General features: G+C 40.7%; 1 protein-coding gene across 2 annotated transcripts in view; it reads left to right on the forward strand.

The window, feature by feature from the left end:
• Positions 1-115: 115 nt before the first annotated feature.
• The window catches only part of Apoo (apolipoprotein O), a 47,763-nt gene continuing 26,963 nt past the window's right edge, over positions 116-20,915 (forward strand). The window contains exons 1-3 of one of the 2 annotated variants that reach the window (XM_021188112.2): positions 116-164; positions 12,855-12,962; positions 15,126-15,245. In XM_021188112.2, coding sequence (XP_021043771.1) covers positions 156-164; positions 12,855-12,962; positions 15,126-15,245 — 237 coding nt within the window. In that variant the 5' untranslated portion in view covers positions 116-155. Of the gene's footprint in view, positions 165-267; positions 373-12,854; positions 12,963-15,125; positions 15,246-20,915 lie in introns of those variants that run through there. The other variant, XM_029534511.1, reaches the window with a different exon arrangement.

A 20,915-nucleotide genomic window follows, 5' to 3' on the forward strand; every position in this document is an offset into this window, starting at 1 on the left:
GCTTTTGGCGGGTTAAGCTGGCGTCACAGCATCATCTCGTGCCCGCTCGTGGTCAAGGGAATCAGGATCTAACCGGGCCACCGTAGTTGCCTTTTTTTTATAGTGGGAGGGGCCAAGGGAGGGGTGACCCTGCGGGAGCCGCGGCTGCCAGCGACATGTTCAAGGTGAGAATGTGGAGCCGGGTCACAGATGTCATTGTCCCCTCTCAGCCTCCAGGTGCCCTTCCCACGCTCCCGTGGTGCCTTTTGGGGGACCAGATTCGGTTCCTCCTGAGACCTTTTTCACCTCCGGGCTAAATTCTGGCTTGGTGGCGGTTCATTCAGCGCTCGGTACCAGCACCTGTGAGGCTGTGGCGCGTGAAACCCTAGATTGGTGGGTTCAGCCCTTTGAGCTCTCTTCGCGAATGAAACACTTTGAAAAGTTAAAACGCCTCTATAGTGCCCACCTCCTCGGCTAATGCCCTTTTGGGGTTGTGGGGAGGATGAAGCCAGGTCTGGGCGCTGCTGGGTTTGTGGCTTTGGTTGCTTGGCAGGATCAAGTTTCAGAACCTGGCCTGTGGGTGGGGGAGGGTCAGCTTCGGAGGGTGTCGGGGATGCTGGCGGGGGGGGGGGTGTCTGCGTGTGTGTGTGTGTGTGTGTGTGTGTGTGTGTAGCTGGAGCTTTACTGCCCAGTGAGCATTAGTAGGAAGTCGACATTCCCTCTTACAGTTTTTTCGAACTGTCCCTCCGTAAGATGGACATTTACAGTGAAGATTTTCAAAAACCTGTATTTTAGCATAAAATTATTCTTTCTTAAATGTCAATTATATTTTATTATAAAAAAAACCCCACAGGCTGTGCACAGGTTTAATCCCAGCACTCAGGAGGCAGAGGCAGGTGGATGAATTCATGAAGATGAGTTCGAGGATAGCCTGGTTTACGTAGCGATTTCCAGGACAACCAGTGTTACATAAAGAGTTTCTGTCTTAAAAAATAATCACAGGCAGCCAGAAATCTACAAGATCAAGTCTCCAAGAAACATAATACTTACAGAATAATGCTAATGAAATCTCAGACTTGTGCTACTCATTTCAAAGTTTCTTGCAACTGTGGTGTTTGAGGCACAATAGTAAGGGCTGCAAAATGAGACCATGACTTCTGCCTTCCAGTGCTGTGGTATTGCCAGTTTCTAGCTATATGATAATGGGCATGTCACTTAACTCCACTTAACTCCCTATTCCCGCCCCCCATTGTGAAATTAGGGTAATAAAATCTAATTGTTAAATACTGAGGAGAATTATGTCACCAAACACAGAGGAAGGTGGACACTGAACTCGCAGATTTGTTGGCTCAGCAATGTCATCGGAGACCCGGCTCGTCTGGGTTTACTATGGCATTGTCGGTTTTCCTAATGGTTTCAAGATGACTGGCATAACAGTACTTTCTTATTCACTAGGGGAAGAGGAGAGGCTAAAACTCCCAAGCTTGGAGTATGGTTTTTCTTCAGGTCTGATTGGGTCAGGTGTCTGTCCCCAGCCTCATAGCAGTTGCCAGGGAATGCTAGTCTCTGGTTAGCTTAGGCTAACAGGATCACTGCATAAGCACAGGGAAAAAGGAATGGCTTCATGAAAAGGTGTAATGGAAACTGGATCTGCAACCAACAATGCCCATGTCGGGTATGTTCAGATAAGTTTGTGCAAGTGTGCACTGACTTTGGCTCTTTGAAAATCTTTCATGATCCTGATACATTTAATTTATTGATGGACATGAAAGATTAGCATAGGTTTATGACTCAGATAAAAAATGCAGTTGTAAAGCAATGGTTCTCGCTGACTGGTACTACCCACTTTGGGGATGTTTTGGAAATTCCAGGGGTTGTTCATTGTGTCTTTAGTTGTGTTGAACATCTGTTTTATTTTTTTATGTGTATTAGTGTTTTGCCTGCATATATGTCTGTGTACCACATACTTGCCTGGTACCCACAGGGGCCAGAAGATGGAATATGATCCCCTGGACCTAGAGTTACAAATGGTTGTTAGATACCATATGGGTGCTGGGAATGGAACCTGGGTCCACTTCTGCCAACACCGGGCCCCTATCTGGTGCAGACCCTTGCAGGCCTGTGCATGATGCCATAGTCTCTCTGAGTTCACATGTGTGTCTATCATGCTTTGCTTAGAAGGCTCTGTTTCCCTGAGGTCCCCATTCCTGTTGGTCCTTACAAACTTTCCTCCTCCTCTTCTACAGGGTTCTCTGAGCCCCGAGGGGAGGGTTTTCATGGAGACATCCCATTTAGGACTGACTGATCCAAGATCTGTCGCTTTCTGCATATTGTCCATTCGTGGGTCTCTCTCTGTATGTGTTCCCATCCATCTGCTGCAGGGCGAAGCTTCTTTGATGATGGTTGAGCAAGACACTGATCTATGAGTACAGCAGAATGTCATTGGGAGTCATCTTATTGCTACATTCTTTAGCAGAACAGTAGTATTGGGATTTCTGCTAGGTCCATGGGTCTATCAAGTCTCAGGTTTTTGGGCAGCTAGGCAGTGTCAGGTATGGGTTCTACCTCATGGTATGGGCCTTAGTTCTAATTAAATATTGGTTGGTGACTCCCACAACTTTTGTGCTTCTATTGCACCAGCCTGTCTTGCAGGCAGGTCACTGTTATAGATCACAGGATTTGTAGCTGGGTTGGTATTTATCTTTCTCCTCTGGTAGTGTACATAGTGCCTTCCACTATTATATATAAAAATAGATATATATTATATATAACTCAAATAATGTGTTAGTGAATGACAAATTTTATTTGAGGGTAGTAAGAATGATACCAGGTATTAGCAGCTGAGAGCCACAGCCCATTAAGCTTGAATGTGCATGTAACTCTTCTTTTTTTTTTTTTTTTTTTGTTTTTCGAGACAGGGTTTCTCTGTGTAGCCCTGGCTGTCCTGGAACTCACTCTGTAGACCAGGCTGGCCTCGAACTCAGAAATCCGCCTGCCTCTGCCTCCCAAGTGCTGGGATTAAAGGCGTGCGCCACCACGCCTGGCTGTGACTCTTCTTAAAATCTAGATTGGGATAGGAACTCAGATTTTCCTTTTTCTTTTTCTTTTTTCCTATCTTTTCTTTCTTTCTTTCTTTCTTTCTTTCTTTCTTTCTTTCTTTCTTTCTTTCTTTCTTTCTTTCTTTCTTTCTTTCTTTTTTCTTTTAGCATCTCCATGTCATTGATGCTGCTGGTCATCACACTTTGAATGTTTAAGAATTTATTTAGTAAGATCCTTAGTGAACGGACCCTGGTTTTTAGAGGTCAATGGATTTATGACTGGGAAGGATTTGGAAGAGGTACAAACCAGGAGCAAAAATGCTTTGCAAAAGTTTTGCTGAGAGTTTCGTTATCACAAGTCTCTGCTTGGAGGGGACAGAACAAATGATAGGACTGGTCCAGCTTTGGGAATTGCCAGCATGGGGAGATGAGGACTGGAAGAAACAAAAGTTGATAGTATAGGTGTTGGCAGGGAAGTACAATGTATGTAGCTTATTGAGGGCATATCTGACCATGGTGTTCTTTTAAGAATTGTATTATTTATTTGTGTGTGTTTATGTATGCGTCCAATGAGGTCAAAGAAATGTTGGCTCCTTGAAGCTGGAATTTCAGATATTTGTGAGCTGACTATTGTGGGTGCTGGGAATTGGACTGAGGTCCTCTGTAAGAATAATATATACTCTTAACCATTGAGCCATTTTTCCAGCTCTGTGACCACTGTTTTGAATTGGCTAGTCACATTCAGGGCAGTAGGGAACATTAGTGGATTTTTAAAAAAATCACATTTGAAAAGTGTGCCAGAATTTGGATTCTGTTGTTGAAAGCAGTTTTTCTTTATGTTGTTACAGGAAGTTTTGACGTTGAATACATATATTCTCCATGTGTGATACTAGATTTTATTCACTTCACAGATTTTATCACTGTCTGACTATGGCCTGGTCATAGTTAATGTTTTGTGGAATACAAGTACAATGACTGAGTTCTTGAAGGAGTTCGCAAATCTAGCCAGCTACCATGGTTATTTAAGATATAGTTGGAGGGCCTTTCACATAGTTCAGTTTTACTTTAGAAATTAATTTTTTATTATGTTTCATTTATATATATGTCATAGTGAATGCCATGTGTGTGCTGGTACCTTGGAGGCCAGAAGAGGCCTCTGGACCCCTTAGAGCTGGATTTAGAGGTAGTTGTCGGCTGCTTGACATAGGTGCTGGGAACCAGCAACTGAGCTTGGGTCCTATAGGAGAGTATCAAGCACTGTTTATTGCTAAGTCATCTTTCCAGCCCCCAAGATTTATTAGTTAGATGGAGTCCAGTGAGCTCTAGGTTTTCAATACTTCTAGGTAATTGTAAAATTTTGATTTATGTCTCACAGTGGGTATTGGTACAGATGTAACAAGTACATTATAATAGAATGGCTCTCAACCTAAATTGCATGTTTGAGTCATCTGTGAAGCTTAGTGGACGTTTTTATGACTGGCAGGAGGGACTCTAGATCTATGACATTAGAATCTCTAAAGAATCTAAGTCCAGTTTGTGGAACATTCACACAACTTTGAGAACAAACATAGAAGACCAGCAGTCTTCCTAACAGACAAGCCCACAATTTCCACAGAAATCTTTGAAAATAATGGAATCCTTGTTACAGATGTAAACTACTTCACTGAAAATATACAAAAGATACATTTAGGAGTAGCTATTGGTAATTTTGGGAGTTGAAACTATACATGGAGTACACCAACAAGAACTTCGTATTTTCCTGTGTCAAAAAACTCCAAATACATACATACAAACAACTCTCATTTGAATAATGTTTTGTTTCTCATACTTTGCTGTAATGTCTTATTTCATCATCATGGACAATAGTTGCATTAGCTCTGGGTTATAATGTTGAATATTGTAAATTATTTTCAACCTAAACATAATGTGTTCAGAAATATTGAGCTAAATATTAAAACTTGAGACCCTCACATTTATGTGGCTAAAGCTAAGTCTATTTTGAGAAATAGCTGTTTCTGCATATGGTCAGAGGATTATGAACTGCATGTTTCAGAGGTTTTACCATTGTAGAAAGTATAATCTGTAATGGTTGTTTGCTGTTACATAAGAAACACTACATAGATAAAATTTCTTTTGTAAATGACAAATTTCTACACTTTTTACACTTGGGTTTTTTAATGCTGCACTACAAAAAGAAAATTGAGGAAGAAATTATTTATGATATTAGAAATTTCTTAAATCTTTAAAATACAAACAAAAAACCATTTGTATACTATTTGGAACAAAGGCTTTTATACCTAGTTTGGTTTTTTTGTTGTTGTTTTGTGTTTTTTTTTTTTTTTAAATAAAGACACTGAAAATGCAGTTAAAAAAAAAAAAAAGAAGAAGAAGACCAGCAGTAGACACATGCTTGCTCTGACTTTTGATGTTAACCAGATAAGGCTGAATAGGTTTTCTAAATGATAAAGAAAATGCTCACACAAAGGCGGTGGAGGAGCTGGCATGGTGGTGCACATCTTCTATCCTAGTACCCAGGAGGCAGAGGCAGGCAGATCTCTTTTAGAGACCAGCTTGGTCTGCATGGTGAATTCCAGGACAGCTAGGGCTGTGTAGAGAGACCCTGTATCACACAAAGTCATCAGAGAATTGTGTTCAATGTTAGGACCTTGAACAACTCCATGTTACCATAGAGGGAAACTCACATTCTCCTTATCTGCAGTAATAATCAAAATAGATCTTAGAGAAGATGCATTTTAGAACTTTTGCTAAGTTTTCCCCTAGTTTGTGTTAGTTTTATTATAGCTTTCAGTAAGCCAAAAGCCTTTAAATGAGAATTAAGCTGTATTTTTATGGTACTACTGTGCACTATAGTGTACTTATATGTTGAGTGAATTTCCTTTAAAACTGACTTGAACTAGTTACCTGCCTTCAGACTTCTTTTGAGACATCTTTATGCCGTGTAGTATATTTTTATTCGGAGCTCATACTAGTTCCCACTTAAGACTTTTTTTATTGGCCTTGGTTTTGTGAAGATGAGGAACCCTCTGGGTGCTAGAGAGATTCAGAAGTTCTTGTTCATTGTTTTAGTTGGGAAGCATACATACTCAGTGGATTGTAATTCAGATATGTATATTCATATTGAACACTTTTAATGGAAATAGCAATGGATCTCTTTCTCATATCCCACAAATGTCAGTCCTTGTGAAATAGCAGCTTGTATTCTGTGCTTGCTGAAATGAATCTCTTTTCACATTGGAGGGGCTGCTTCGTGTATGACAGATTAGATGGATAAGTAAGCAAAGAGTAACACAGGGCTCTGGCGACTCTCTTAAACTGCATTGGAAAGGGACACCGCCTAGACGAGAGCCTCTGAGCTAGTCTTTAGGATCTGGTCAGAGCTCTGTTAAGGTTGTTATGGAAAGCCCCAGTACTATTTTATCTTGTCTTTAATCCTCTTTAAACAAAGATTTTTACCATTAAACCAAATTGTCATCAACTAATTGAATCTTAAATATGATTTTTGCTTGAAAATATTCATAGGTTTCTTTAAAGCACATAAAGCATAGAAAGCTCGGATGAGGCTGAAGGAAGTTCTCCCTAGGGTTCGGAGTTCTCTATAGATGCCTTATTTGGGAGATGAAACCTAGGTTTAGGAAGGTTTTACATTGATAACATAGTGCTTCCTGTTATATAATGTATAGTTTTAGTTATGCAGGTTCATTTGGGAGCAAGGCTTGAAGTAAAGGACCACTCCTCTACAACTTTCCGTACTTGTATTACCTTTCCTTCTGAATGACAGAGCAGCTTCTGTGACACTAGTCAGAGATGGGGGGGGGGAGGGAAGCCTTTCTGGAGTTTTGGGTATTCAGCAATCAATTTCTAACTGGATGAGGAAGTTCAAAATATATTTGGAACTCGGTTAATTATGTGTCATGTGTGTTCCAAGTGACTCAGAACCCGCCTGAATGAACAACAATCACACTCTTTGGCTAGGGGATTTCTTTCCTGTTTATTACACAGGTTTGTTGCTTTTCTATGTATATTTGACACAATTAGATAGCTATTTTTACAGTTAAAAAATAAAGCAATTCTAGACGAAATATATTTTCTAGGCTTTTTTGGCCTAATTTTGTATTGACACTCGTACCCCCACCCCACCAAGAAGATAAAATGGTTTTCTGTGAGGAAAATATATTAATATTTTTTAAGCCTCAGTTTTTGCTTATATTTTAAGATTATAGTAGATACAGAAGAACTAGGAAATATCAGCTACTTTGGTACAAAGTACAGGATCAAAAAGCTCAGAAATTCTGTTTGCAGTAGCAGGAGGTAGTTTTTCTTCTCTTTTTGTTTCTTTTTCTTTTTTTCCTTTTGGTTTTGTTTGCTCATTTATTTGTTTAGGCAGGGTCTCAAAAAGCTCAGGCTATCTTCAAACTTGCTGCATAGCCATGACGGTTCTTGAACTCTTTTTTTCCCCCCAAGTTCTTTAATTGATTTTATTGTCTACATAAAAAGTTCAGTAAAATTGAATAAAGTAAAGTGATCTTAAGCAGTAAATCAGTCTTATCAACATAGCACAAGGCTGGCCAAAACCGCAAGGCAGCCTGCTTTGGAATATTTACATGATAAATTAAACCTTGCAGGAGAATTTATACTATCCTTACAAAGTCTTTCCATGATTCCAGCATATAGATGCTAACAGCAAACAAAAACTGAACAAAACCCAGGAAAAACAAACTATTTTCAATATATTCACATATACATTAAAATATAATATGTATCATCAATATTCACATATACATTAAAATATAATATGTATTGTCAGGGGAAAGGATCTTGGGGAGGGTGCACATGTGTTTGTGAGCTGTCAGCATTGCCAAGCGGGAGACCCAGTTTTAAGAATAGGGTCGTGTGGCCAAGATCTTCCCTAGGCTACCGCCTCTGATCGTCTGTAGCTGTTACCCCAATAGCTCACAACTAGGGGCCATTTGGAGACAGAGCTCCCTTCTGACTGACACTTGCAGGTTTGAACCGCTCAGGATGGTGGGTCATCGCATCAGTAGCACAGCCCTGGCTGTGGGGTAGGGCAGAAGCCACAGGATTCATCCTTTCTGCTCTGTTCGTTCCTACTCCACACTGGTTTGATGTCACTCTAGTTCAGTGGCCTCTTTAGGTTTGTAAACAGCCCCGAACTTCTGCATGTACTTGATGTACTCCTTGGTTTTGTGTTTCACATTCTCATTGCGCTCCAGATCCTTGGGGTTCTTCGGCTCCTTATTTATAACTCCCTGAGTCAGCTTTTGAGCGAGATGCTTGAACCCTTCAGTGGTAGTGATCCTGCTCACTTTTCAGTCAGGTTTCTGGTAAGGATTCAGGCATTGGACAATGATCTGAGACATCTCTTTTCCGAATACTTCTTTGCTTTTCTTTGCCAATTCACTGGAGGTGTCCGCTTATGCTGTCTTGGACTTTTTTTTTTTTTTTTTTTGGATTCAGGAACACCAATAGGCATTTGATTTTTTTTTTTTTTTTTTGATGTCGTGTTCTTGAACTCTTAAAACAAAAATTTTTAGATTTATTTATTTTAATTTATTTTATGTGTATGAGTGTTTTGCTTGCATGTATGTGGGTGCACCATGTGGGTACTTAGTGCTTGTGGAGGTCAGAAGAGGGTGTGAATCCCCTGGGACTGGAATTATAGATGGTTGTGAGCCACCAAATGATGCTAGAAACTGAACCCAGGTCCTCTACAAGAGCAGCAAGTGCTCTTAGCCACTAAGCTATCTCTTTAGCTTGGCTTTGAACTCTTGAGTTTCCTGTTTTCACCTCCCAAATGGTGGTAGGATTATAGCCAGGTGTCACTATGCCTGAAAGGAAAGAAAGCTGGGGAGGGCTAGAGGTGCAGTGTAGCACCAGAATGGAAACTATTGGAGAAAAGACAAATGATCACAGAATCAGTCGAACATTTGGGGGGAAATGTGGCTATATCTCTTCTTGTAAGTATAGGAATATCTAATTGTGAATGCCATTTACTTTAAAAATATTCAAGTAATATTTCACAGGGACTTAGAATGATTTTATATGATTTTGGAAAGAGCTGTGCATTTTAATGTACAGGCTATGTGACAGCTATCTAATAGCTAGAGTGCAATAATTGAAGCATTAGAGCCAGGGAAGATTGTACACATTCATAACCTCAGCACCCATGAAGGGAGGGGCATGGAGAGCTCCAAGCCCATTGGGCCAGGAAAGGGGACACTTGAAAAATAAAAATAAAGCATTATAGATTTGTTCATATAATTTTTGCAGTCAATTACTTTGATTTGGTCATAGTTGAAATTCTATCTGACCTTGATTAAAAAGGACTCAATTGAAACTATATTTAATATATTATAAAAGTAGCAGCTGTTAAATGGGATCCCATATATCCTCTGTGGATATAGCTACAGAGATTGTGGTGTGTTCAAAAAAATTATCTTCATGTTTTAACCCTTTGAATTTTTTTTTTGTTATTGCTCTTTACAGAGGCCATTCCCAATAACATACTCTAAACATCATACTGTTGGGTGACTTTGCTAAATAAAAAATGTGTGTGTGTGTGTGTGTGTGTGTGTGTGTGTGTGTGAGAGAGAGAGAGAGAGAGAGAGAGAGAGAGAGAGAGAGANGAGAGAGAGAGAGAGAGAGAGAGAGAGAGAGAGAGAGAGAGAGAGATTGAGATTACTGTTTATTTTAAAGTAAATTTAGGCACTGGGAATATAATTCAGTTGGTAGAATGTTTTGCCTCTTATGTACAAAGCCCTTGGTTCACATAACCAAACATGGTGGCCCTCACATGTAACCCCATCACTAGGAGGTGGAGATGAGGGTCAGAAGTTTAGGGTCATCTCTGGCTAACTATCAAGTCCAAGACAGGGTGTGCTGCATAAGACCCTGCTTCAAAAAGTAAAAATGTAGTCTAGGTTGTAGCTTTAGTGGTAGAGAGCTTGTCTAGCATGACTGAGGGCCTGGGTTCTAGTCTCAGTACCACCACCACCATAAAACAAAATTCCAGAAATTGTTAAAAAGAAAAGAGAAGAGCAAAGAAGCAAGAAAAAAGAAAAAGTGCGGGAGAGAGGCTCTGCAGTTAGAAGCACCCGCTGTTCTTTCAGAAGGTCAGAGTTTGGTTCCCAGAACCCGCATCAGGTGGCTCACCCCCCCCCACCAAATCATTAAAAAACAAAATCGAAATAGTTCATGGAGGGAGCTAGAAGGCTAAAGATGGCTAAGGTAGTAGAGCATTGCAAGTGGAATGTCAGGGCTGGTGTGTAGCTCAAGTGGTATAGAGCAGTTACCCTTCTGTGTTTAATTCCTAGTACCCCTCCCCTAGAAAAGGGGGAGAAGGAAGAGGAGAGTATTGGTGTACCTTGATTAAGGGAGGGTATTCTGGAGTATAAATTAGTCATGCTGTTGTTTATATTTTGGACAGTTTTCATTTCAGTGTCTTTAAAATGTTCTTAAAAATAAGTGAACTTGATTATTCATCCTAGCTTATGTTCAGTATCTGTTCCCTAAGCATCTTCCTGTGGAATAGTGATTTTTGAAACTTAGATGATGGTGGAAATAAGTTCTTGGGTTCCTTTAGATTTACCAAGTCAGACTCTTTAGGAGAAGGTGCTGGAATTTATGCTTTTAAAACAGTTCTCTGGTGATTCTGAAACCTCTAGTGTTTCTAGGCATACAAAAGGTCTTTTATTGGAAAGGAAAGAGCTACATAATTTAAATGGAAAGCCTAGTAAGATGAAAGGTAGCTACTTCTGGAAGAATAAATAAAAGGCCTTGTCTTAGGGTTATTATTGTTATGGGGGAGGATTGATTTATTAGGCCACATCACTGTTCATCGTTGAAGAAGTCAGGACAGGAACTCAAACAGGGCAGGAACCATGGAGGAATGCTGCTTACTGGCTTGCTCTCCATAGTTTACTCTGTGCTTTCTTATAGAGCCTAGGGGTGGTACTACCCACAATAGGCTGGGCCCTCCCACAATAATCACTAATTAAGAAAGTGCCCTGTAAGCTTATCTGCAGCCTGATTTTATGGAGACGTTTTTCTTAGTGGAGGGTCCCGTTTCTCAAGTGACTGCAGGCTGTGTGTTAAGTTGACATAAAACCAGGCAACAGAAGCCAGGCCTCCTACTTAAAAACCGAAGAAACTATCTGTCGGGTACTCACTCCATAGAGTTAGAAGGCGGGTTGTCAATGACTTGGGAATTTGGAAGCACTTTAACTTGAATTTTCCATTTGTTTTTAAAGCAATTTTACTGGGAAAGTAATGTGCTTCGGAAGCTGCAGGAGTCTGGACAGTACTGTTTCGTCTGCAGAGCCGCAAGAACAGTTTAGTTTCTGAGATCTGCATGTTTATGACCTTGCCAGGTTTATTATTTTGGCTAACTTCCAGGAGTCCACTCTTGTGGCTGGAGCTGAAGAATTAATCCATAGATTGCCTGAGACAGGGCCTGGCTATGAGGACAAGGCTGGCCTCGATCTCACTCTATAGCTTATAACTGACCTTGTACACAAGAATTCTGCCTCAGTTTGGATCTTACTTAGCTATATTTAAAGTCTCTGATAAGCCAATATATTGGATTTTTTACTTTGGAATTTTAAGCAGCTGAATTCTTGGAGTAAGGGTTTGTGTTACCAAGTGGCTTAGTGGTTTGTATTACAGTTTCTGCAAATCTTTGTGCCATGATTTCTATGATTCTAAAATGTGGCTCCCTAAGATAAAACGGCATCCTTCACTGTTCTCTCCCCTATTCCTGGGGCCTCATTATAGCAGCCATGCATGAGCAGTTGCCCAACACTTCTTTTGTGCTAGGCACACCTATAGCAGTAGAAATAGGAGTCACATACTTCATTCTGAGAGGAGTTTTAACCTGCTAGGGAGAGCTTGATGGGCATAAATACATAGATTAAAAAGTAAAGTAAAAGCACCAGTCCTCTCTGCTTTAAAAAAGGCAGTCTGGTGGAAAAAGACAAAATGATCATAGGAATCAGTGAATGTCAACCCAGGTAGCTGGAAACCAGCATGGGGGAAACCCAGAAAGTCCATGTTTGGTGGCTAGAGTCAGTAAGGTTAGAGAAAGTGGTTGTAGCAGGTTATAGTAAATCTTTGGTTTATGAAAAAGTCCTGGTGGGGGTGGGGGAACCTCAAGTAAGGATATAATGAATCTAATCAGGGTTGTAGTTTAGATAGATCATTGTTTCTCATGTGGTGCTTTGAATCTGTAGTGGGCTAGGCAACCAATTAGGATGCTGTTAGAAACCATCTGGGAAAAAAAAGGAGGGTGCAAGGAAGGACCAGTAGGGGATAAAGAAGAGTGCGGAGAAGTGAGATCATTTAATAGACACAATTACCAGAGTGTGGTGACCAAAAGGATTGAGGGCAGTGCCTAAGATGACCTTGGAGCTTCTTTTTGTTTCTTGAGACAGGGTTTCACTAAGTAGCAGCCCTGGCTGTCCTGGAATTCATTCTGTAGACCAGGCTGGCCACATACTCACAGACAGTTTTCAGAGATATATATCATATATAAATTGATATCAATTTGTTTAGCTGTGTCTTTTAATTTTTCAATTGAAGGCTTTGTAACTTTTGTCTTTGGAAAATTAAGAGAAAGTTTTGAAGTTTGAACTCTTCCACAATACATGCTTATGTTTTGATATCCCCAGAATTTCAAAAAGGCATTTACTTCGAAGTAAATGCTTTTCTTCCTGTGAGTGACTGAGGTTATGGGCCTGCTTATATTCTATGTACCTGATTTGTCGCATGGAGAAAAGATTGACAATTGCCTTTGTATTTCAGGTAATTCAGAGATCTGTGGGGCCAGCCAGCCTGAGCCTGCTCACCTTCAGAGTCTATGCAGCACCCAAAAAGGACTCGCCTCATAAAAGTTACATGAAGATCGATGAGGTAATGTACTAATACTAAATGGCACATTATAAACATCTGACTTAGTTAGGGAGAGTTTTTATAAATTACATATCAAGATGATAAAAGACTTGTAGTTTTATTTTTTTACTCTTTGAGATACTGAATAGTAATGTATTTCCTTGGCACACTTAGAAAATATTTAAAACAAAGACCTATACATTTTCTGATAGTTTGTTTTCTCCATGGGAAATTGCTAGACTCTGATTTTTCCACAGAGGATAGTGGAATGTAGCTAAGGACATAATTAAGGAATAGTTCATAGATTTCGTTTTTAATGGAGAGCTTACTATATTCCAGTGGATTGTAAGCACAAGTTACTTTTCCTAGTAAGTACTTATTTTCTATTATTTTTATGCAATATATTCTGATCATGATTTTCCTTCTCCCAACTCCTCCCAGATCCTTTCTATCTCCCCAATTCCACACTTCTGTCTGTCTCTCTCTAGAAAACAAATGGGCAAAGAAAAATCCCAAACCATAAGAAAAAGGAAAACCTTGAGAAACACACACTCTCTCTTTCTCTCTCTCTGTTTGTCTCTCTCTCAAAACAAAATCTAAAAACAATATACAAACAGAAGATTAGTAAGACAAAAACTGGAACAAAGCAATATGAGACAGAAAGTCTATAAAAATACCTATTAACCACCTACTGCTGGGCACGAGGCCTGCTCCTAAGTGTGCTTAATACACCCAGTGAGACTTCGTTGGCGAGAACTACTTTTTCCTTTGCAAGAGGTTGTCATTTGGAGATAGCATCCTGATTAGGGATGGGAGCCTGTGTCTACTTCCTTTTCTGAGCACTGAGGCCCTGTCTAGCTTAAACCCATCAGGCGCTGTGTATGCTGAGTTCATATGTGCTTCAGTCCTGCTGTGTCTGGAGGACACGATTTTCTTGGAGTCCTCCACTCGCTCTGGTTCTTACAGTGCTACTCCTCTGTATAGCCCCCTTAGCACTGAGGCGAGGGAGTTGGTGAAGACATCCCATTTAGGGTTGAATGTTCCAAAAGCTCTCACTCTCTGTACATTGTCCAGTTGTGGGTCTCTGTATGACTCACTTTTTGGTGTGGCCTGCCTGATTCTGGACTGCTTATCCAAAATACTCACTTTTTTTTTCTTTCAAAGAATTTAAAGGCTTAGAGTCTTTCTGGTTCTTGGCAAAATTAGAGATGCTTAACTAAATACTTAGTATATATTGAATCAATGAAATAAATAAGATACCTTCTCTGCATTGTTTATATTATTTATTGTCGGTATTTCCCAGTAACTATTTGGAATTTTTATTTTAGTCGATGTCTATTACCTTGGAATAAAGGGATGTACTGATGTCCCTAGTGGCCAGGCGAGATTACTTGAACAGTGTTATAAAGCTGGTTAGCGTCTCTTTCCTCTTCTATCAGGCCTTAGTACTGTTAAGGGGGAAGAGGTGGCTAATAGTGGCTGCTGAGAAGGCTCTTTTCTAGGTGGGCAATGGGTTTGCTCACCTGCTCTGATCAGTAGCAGGGCCTGATATTTGCCCTGTAACCAGTTATTCTTCAGTTCTCTCAGCCTTTTTTTTTTTCTTAAAAAAAACCTCACCACCACCAACAAAAAGCAAAACAAAACCTATGGGCTGGTAAAATGGCTCAGTGGATAAATGCACTTGCTGCCCAACCTGATGACTTGGTTTGATCCCTAGGACTCATATGGCAGGAGAAAACTGACCCTTTTAAGTTGTCCTCAGACTGCCATACGTGTACCATGACACATACCTTCCCCGAAAATACAACCCCCCACAAACTCTTCCTTTCACTCATTAGAATAGTAGAATTTTTCTACTTTAAGTTTAAGGTAAGATATCACTTCTGTGGACTTATAGAGGGCCTGCCTTGCATGCTTGAGGGCCTAGGTTTAATATTCCACACTACCAAGGTAAACGGTAGAGTAGATAGGAAGAAGACAGAGCACCTTGCAGCCCTGCCCTCTTGTCCTTGTCTTTATTGAGGAAATAAGGTACAAAGATCGCTGAAGTAAAGTTAGAGGTTGCATGCAACCCTTAGGGTGACTGTAATTTATAAATTATTATAGAGGTATTAACCTACAAAACTGATCCTATGTTACATGATCTCATGGTATGTACTTTTATTTTTGTTTAAATATGTGTAGCTTTCACTCTACTCAGTTCCTGAGGGTCAATCTAAATATGTGGAGGAGCCAAGGACTCAACTTGAAGAAAACATCTCACAACTCCGACATCGTTGTGAGCCATATACAAGTTTGTGTCAGGTACATGTACTTAAGAATTAATAATGGAAATTCTATATTGGCTGTATGTTTTCATTTTTTATTTGTTTCTTTCCTTTCTCCCTTCCTTCTTTCCTCCCTTCCCCCCCTCTCTCCTTCCCTCCCTCCCTCCCTTCCTTCGTAGGAGCTCCCTCTGTAGGGTTGGCATGGAATTCACTACATAGCCCAGACTGTCCTCAGACTGACTGACAATCTTCCTGCCTCATTGACTAGCGTAGGTGCTGGAATTACAGATGAAAGTCATCATGCCCAGCCCCGAGTTCATGTTTTTAGAAAAAGGTGTAATAAAGATCCAGAGATAAGCGTGTCTAACTTCAAGTTAATGCCACCTGGAGAGCAAGTGCGATCAAGCTTGGCACTCTGGTTGGCAGCAGCGAGGGGAAGTTAGCTCTCATCAGGAGACTTGTGGCACCTTGGCCAGAGAGCGGAGGGCTAAGAATTACCTTACCTTGTTGGTTGGTATTATAAAGCTGTTGTGTATATCAGGGAAAACATGGGACACCAATGGGAGGAAATGAATAAAAGCATAAACATGTATATCAAAGTTGTGCTGTTATTGCTGGTGCGATGACTCAGTTGTTCTGCAAGGACCTGTGTTTAGTCCGTAGCACCCAAAAAAGGTAGGCATTATGGCATATACTTGCAATGTTGGGGTAACAGAGATTGGTAGATTTTTGGAGTTCACTGGCCTAGCTGCTTAGCCTGATCAGCAAGATCCAGGTCTTAGTGAGAGATTCCATCTTAATAAACAGGATGACTCCTGAGAAATGACACCCAAGGGTGAATATCTGCACCCAAACTTGCAGTTACACACAGGCAACACAAACCTGTATTTACACATACCTGTACATGCTTATCATGGACACACATACAGAAAAATGAGATTTTTCTCTCCCTCTAAAAACTCTACACATCACTACAGTCTGAGCATCACTGATTTGAGATTATTTTGGATTTGGACTTTCATACTATGGACATCCAAGCTAAAAATCCAAAAAGCCCAAAAAGCCAAAAAGAAAACAAAACAAAACAACAACACCCCCCCCCCAAAAAAACCCCAACCCCTGTGAAACCTAACAAATATCTGTTCCTATACATTTCAGGTCATGGGTACTCACACAGGTGAGACCACCCAGGTGTGGTAGGGCACACCTTTAATCCCAGCACTCTGGAGGCAGAGACAGGCGGATTCCCACTAGTTCTGAAACTTACCTGGTCTACATAGTTCCAGGACAGCTAGGCTCTATAGAGAAACAAAGCAAGCAAAACCAACCAACCAAAAAGCCCAGGCATCACTATAGAGTATTTGGGTACTGTAATAGGAATGTAGATGCCGTAATAGGGTAGAATTATATGTTTGAGTACTGAACTTTCCACTCCAGTGACTACTACAGGTATAGATTGACTTCTGTTTTTCATGTTTTAGGTTCCAGACATTTGTTGTTAAGCAACTGAAAGAATTCTGATTTTTAAATATCTGAAACCAAAGTTTGCAGTCTATAGAATGCTTTTGTAGGCTTTGGTACACATTCACTGTACTTGCTCATGATTTCGAAAAGGAAGGAAAATAATATGTTGATGTGGATAAGATGATCCAGGTTTATTTTAATTGAGATCTACAAATTCAGTTTTCATCCAAGACTTTTTGTAAAAATTTAAATTTCATCAATTACGCTGTTGTTTTCTCTGTTTACCAATTAAAGAAGGAAAAAAGCATATAAGCTCTATCAATGGTATAAGCACATTATACATACACCTTACCACTGAGCTGTACCCCAGCCCGCTTGTTCTGTAAGACGGTATTTTTGTCAGCTCGTCCTGGTGGCTTATGCCTATGACCCCAGCACTAAAGATACTGAAGCTGCATGGTTGCAGCCTGCCTGGATACATAAGGAGATGCTGTCTCAGAGAGAAAAAGGCGTCTGAACGCTAGGCTTCATGACTTTCCCACAAGCATTCTCTTTTTTAAAAATGCTTATATATTCTCTCATATACTACATTCTGACCGCAGTTCCCCACCCTCCTCTCCTCACCGCCCCCTCCCACCGCCTATCCACGCCTCCTCTGTTTCTCTCCAGAAAAGGGCAGGCCTCCCAGGGATAGCAACCGAGTATGGCATAACAAGTTAGAATAAGATTAGGCACTTCCCCTCATATCAAGGCTGGGTAAGGAGAGAAGGGTCCCAAAGGCAGGGAAAAAGAGTCAGAGACAGCCCCCGCTCCTGTTGTTTAGAGTCCCTAAGAACACAAAGCTACACAGCTATAACATATATGCAGAGGGCCTAGGTCAGTCCCATGCATGCTTCCTGACTGTCTGCTCAGTCTCTGTGAGCCCCTATGAGCCCAGGTTAGTGGATTCTGTGGGTTTTCTTGTGGTGTCCCTGACCCCTCTAGCTCCTTCAATCCTTCCTCCCCCCACCCCTTTCCCCAACTTTTGCCTAATGTTTGGCTGTAGGTCTTTCCATCTGTTTTCAGAAGCCTCTCAGAAGACAGTTATGCTACGCTCCAATTTATATGTATACTAGACTATCACTAGGAATCATTTCATTGACTTTTTTCTAATGCCAGTGTTTGGTTCTATTCTAGGTCCCAGCTATCCAGCCTTCTGGTTCCTGGCCCTCCAGGCAGTGTCAGGAATGGGCTCCTTCTTGTGACACGGGTCTGAAGCTAGACCAGTAATTGGCCACTCCCACAGTTTCTACCCCACCTTTACTACAGCATATCTTGTAGGCAGGACAAATTGTAGGTTGCAGGTTTTGTGGCTGAGTTGGTGTCCCAGTCCTTCCATTGGAAGTCTTGCTTGGTTACAGGTCAGGCTCCATATCTCCCATTGGTAGGAGTCTTAGCTAGAGGGTCATCCTCATGGCTTCCTTGGAGTTCCATTGTACTAGGTTTGTACCTCATCTCAGAGATGCCTCTGATTCCACTTATCTCTCTCACCCCTCTCTTCCCACCCCCCTGCTATTCCCCACCCACCTCCAGCCCACTTGCAAAAACTATTCTATTTTCCCTTCCCAGGAGATTCATGTGTCTCCCTTGAGCCTTCCTTGCTACTTAGCCTCTCTGGGTCTGTGGATTACAGCATGGTTTTCCTTTGCTTTATAGCTACTATCCACTTAGAAGTGAATACATACCATGTCTGTCTTTCTGGGTCTGGGTTACCTCACTTAGGATGATCATTTTTTTTCTAATTCCATCCATTTACCTGCAATTTCATGTTATTATGTTTTCAGTGGCTAAGTAATACTCCATTGTTTGAACGTACCACATTTTCTTTATCCAGTCTTTGGTTGAGGGGCATCCAGGCTATTTCCAGTTTCTGGCTACTAGGTGTAAAGCTGCAGTGAGCATAGTTGAGCAAGTGTCCTTTGTGGTGGGACGGAGTGCTCCTTGAGGATATGCTAGAAGTGGGATGAGGAAGATCAATTCCCAATTTTCTGTGAAACCACCATGTTGATTTTCAAAGTGGTTGTACAAATTTTCATTCCCACCAGCAATGGAGGAGTGTTCCCCTTGCTCCACATCCTTGCCAGCATGTGCTGTTGCTTGACTTTTTGATCTTAGCCATTATGATTGGTGTGAGGTGGAATCTCAGGGTCCTTTCTATTTGCATTTCCCTGATGACTAAGGTTGTTGAACATTTCCCTAAGTCTTTCTTGGCTATTTGAGATTCCTCCGTTGAAAATTCTCTGTTTAGATCTGTAACCCATATTTTCATTGGATATTTTGTTTTTTGTTTTTAAATGTCTAGTTTCTTGAGTTCTTTATATATCTTGGATATTAGTCCTTTGTCAGACGTGGAGTTGGTGAAAATCTTTTCCCATTCTGTAACAGGCTGCTGATTTAGCCTATTGACAATGTCCTTTGCCTTATTGAAGCTTTGAGTTTCATGAAGTCCCATTAATTAATTGTTGATCCTAGTGCCTGCACTATTAGTGTTCTGTTCAGGAGTTATTTCTTGTACCAATGCATTTAAGGTGATTCTTCATCTTCTCTTCTATTAGATTTAGTATATCCAGTTTTTTCTCTTTTTCTTTTTTCTTTTCTTTCTTTCTTTCTTTCTTTCTTTCTTTCTTTCTTTCTTTTTTTTTTTTTTTTGGTTTTCTTTTTTTTTGAGACAGGGTTTCTCTGTATAGCCCTGGCTGTCCTGGAACTCACTTTGTAGACCAGGCTGGCCTCGAACTCAGAAATCCGCCTGCCTCTGCCTCCCGAATGCTGGGATTAAAGGCGTGTGCCACCACACCTGGTGTGTATCCAGTTTTATGTTGAGGTCTTTGATCCACTTGGATTTGAGTTTTGTGCAGATAAATATAGATCTATTGGCATTCTTCTACATACTTGCATCTAGTTAGATCAGCACCGTTTGTTGAAGATGCTTTCTTTTTTCCATTGTATAATTTTGGCTTCTTTATCAAGAACAAGGTGTCCCTGAGTGTGTGAATTTACATGCTAGTCTTTCATTTGATTGGGTTGGATTGATCTGTTTGTCTGGTTTTATGCCAATACCATGTGGTTTGGATTACTGTAGGTCTGTAGTAGAGCTTGAGAGCAGGGATGGTGATACTCTGGAAGCTCTTGTATTGTACAGGATTATTTTAGTTAGTCTGGGGTTTTTGTTTTTCTATATGAAGTTGAGTATTGTTCTTTCAAAATCTGAAAGAATTGTGTTGGAATTTTGATGGAGATTGCATTGAATTGCTAAGATAGCTATTTTTCACTATGTTAATTCTACCAATCCGAGAGAGATCTTTCTATCTTTTGATACCTTTTTCAGTTCCTTTCTTCAAAGATTTGAAGTTCTTGTCATACGGGACTTTCACTTGCTTGGTTAGAGTTACACCAACATATTTATATTATCTGTGGCTATTGTGAGGGATGTTGTAGGCTAGCTGGGCTCTGCTGTTGTCATATTTCCCTGGCTCCTGCTGTGTTCTTTCACTGCCCTCCAGTCATCTGGGTTTGGGATAATTACAGGTTTAGGTACTGGTTTCTGAGTTTATCTTTGTTGCATAGATATTTGGATTTTTTCCCCCTTGATTTCTGTTTTCCTTCTGGTCTTCTGGCCTGAGTAGCCTGGGGTTCTTATGACCAAAGTTTTCAGGCCTAGTAGAGTACCTTTGCTGGGGTTTTGGCAGCCTGCATGACCTTTGGGATTTGGGGTGCCAGCATTGCTCATTGGGGAAGGACCATCTCTGATTATCAAGACTATCAATTTTCTGTCGCCTTTTGGATTTATTTTGGTGTGTGTGTGTGTGTGTGTGTGTGTGTGTGTGTCTGTGTCTGTGTGTCTGTGGATATGTGTTCCTGACTTCAGGTGCCTGTGAGGAACAGAGGCATTGCATTCTCCTGGTGTTTGAGTTGCAGGTAGCTATAAACCACTTGACATAGGTGTTGGGAATTGAACTCTTGTCCTCTGCAAGAACAATGTGTACTCTTAACCACTCAGCTATTTCTCCAACCCGTTGATTTTCTTATTATTTCCTTCAGTCTTAAAAGTGAGAAGATTAGGTTTTCAAACCCCCATTCTAGTTGGAATCTCTGCTTCCTGTGGCAGCAGTAAAGAATTCTGATGAAGAACTTACTGTAGTGAAAGGGACCTTAAAAAAGAAGAAAAAAGCAATAACACTGAATGTAGGTCCCTTTGTTTAAAAAT

This window comes from Mus pahari, chromosome X, assembly GCF_900095145.1.
Source record: "Mus pahari chromosome X, PAHARI_EIJ_v1.1, whole genome shotgun sequence".
In the NCBI taxonomy this organism is placed as follows: Eukaryota; Metazoa; Chordata; class Mammalia; order Rodentia; family Muridae; genus Mus; species Mus pahari.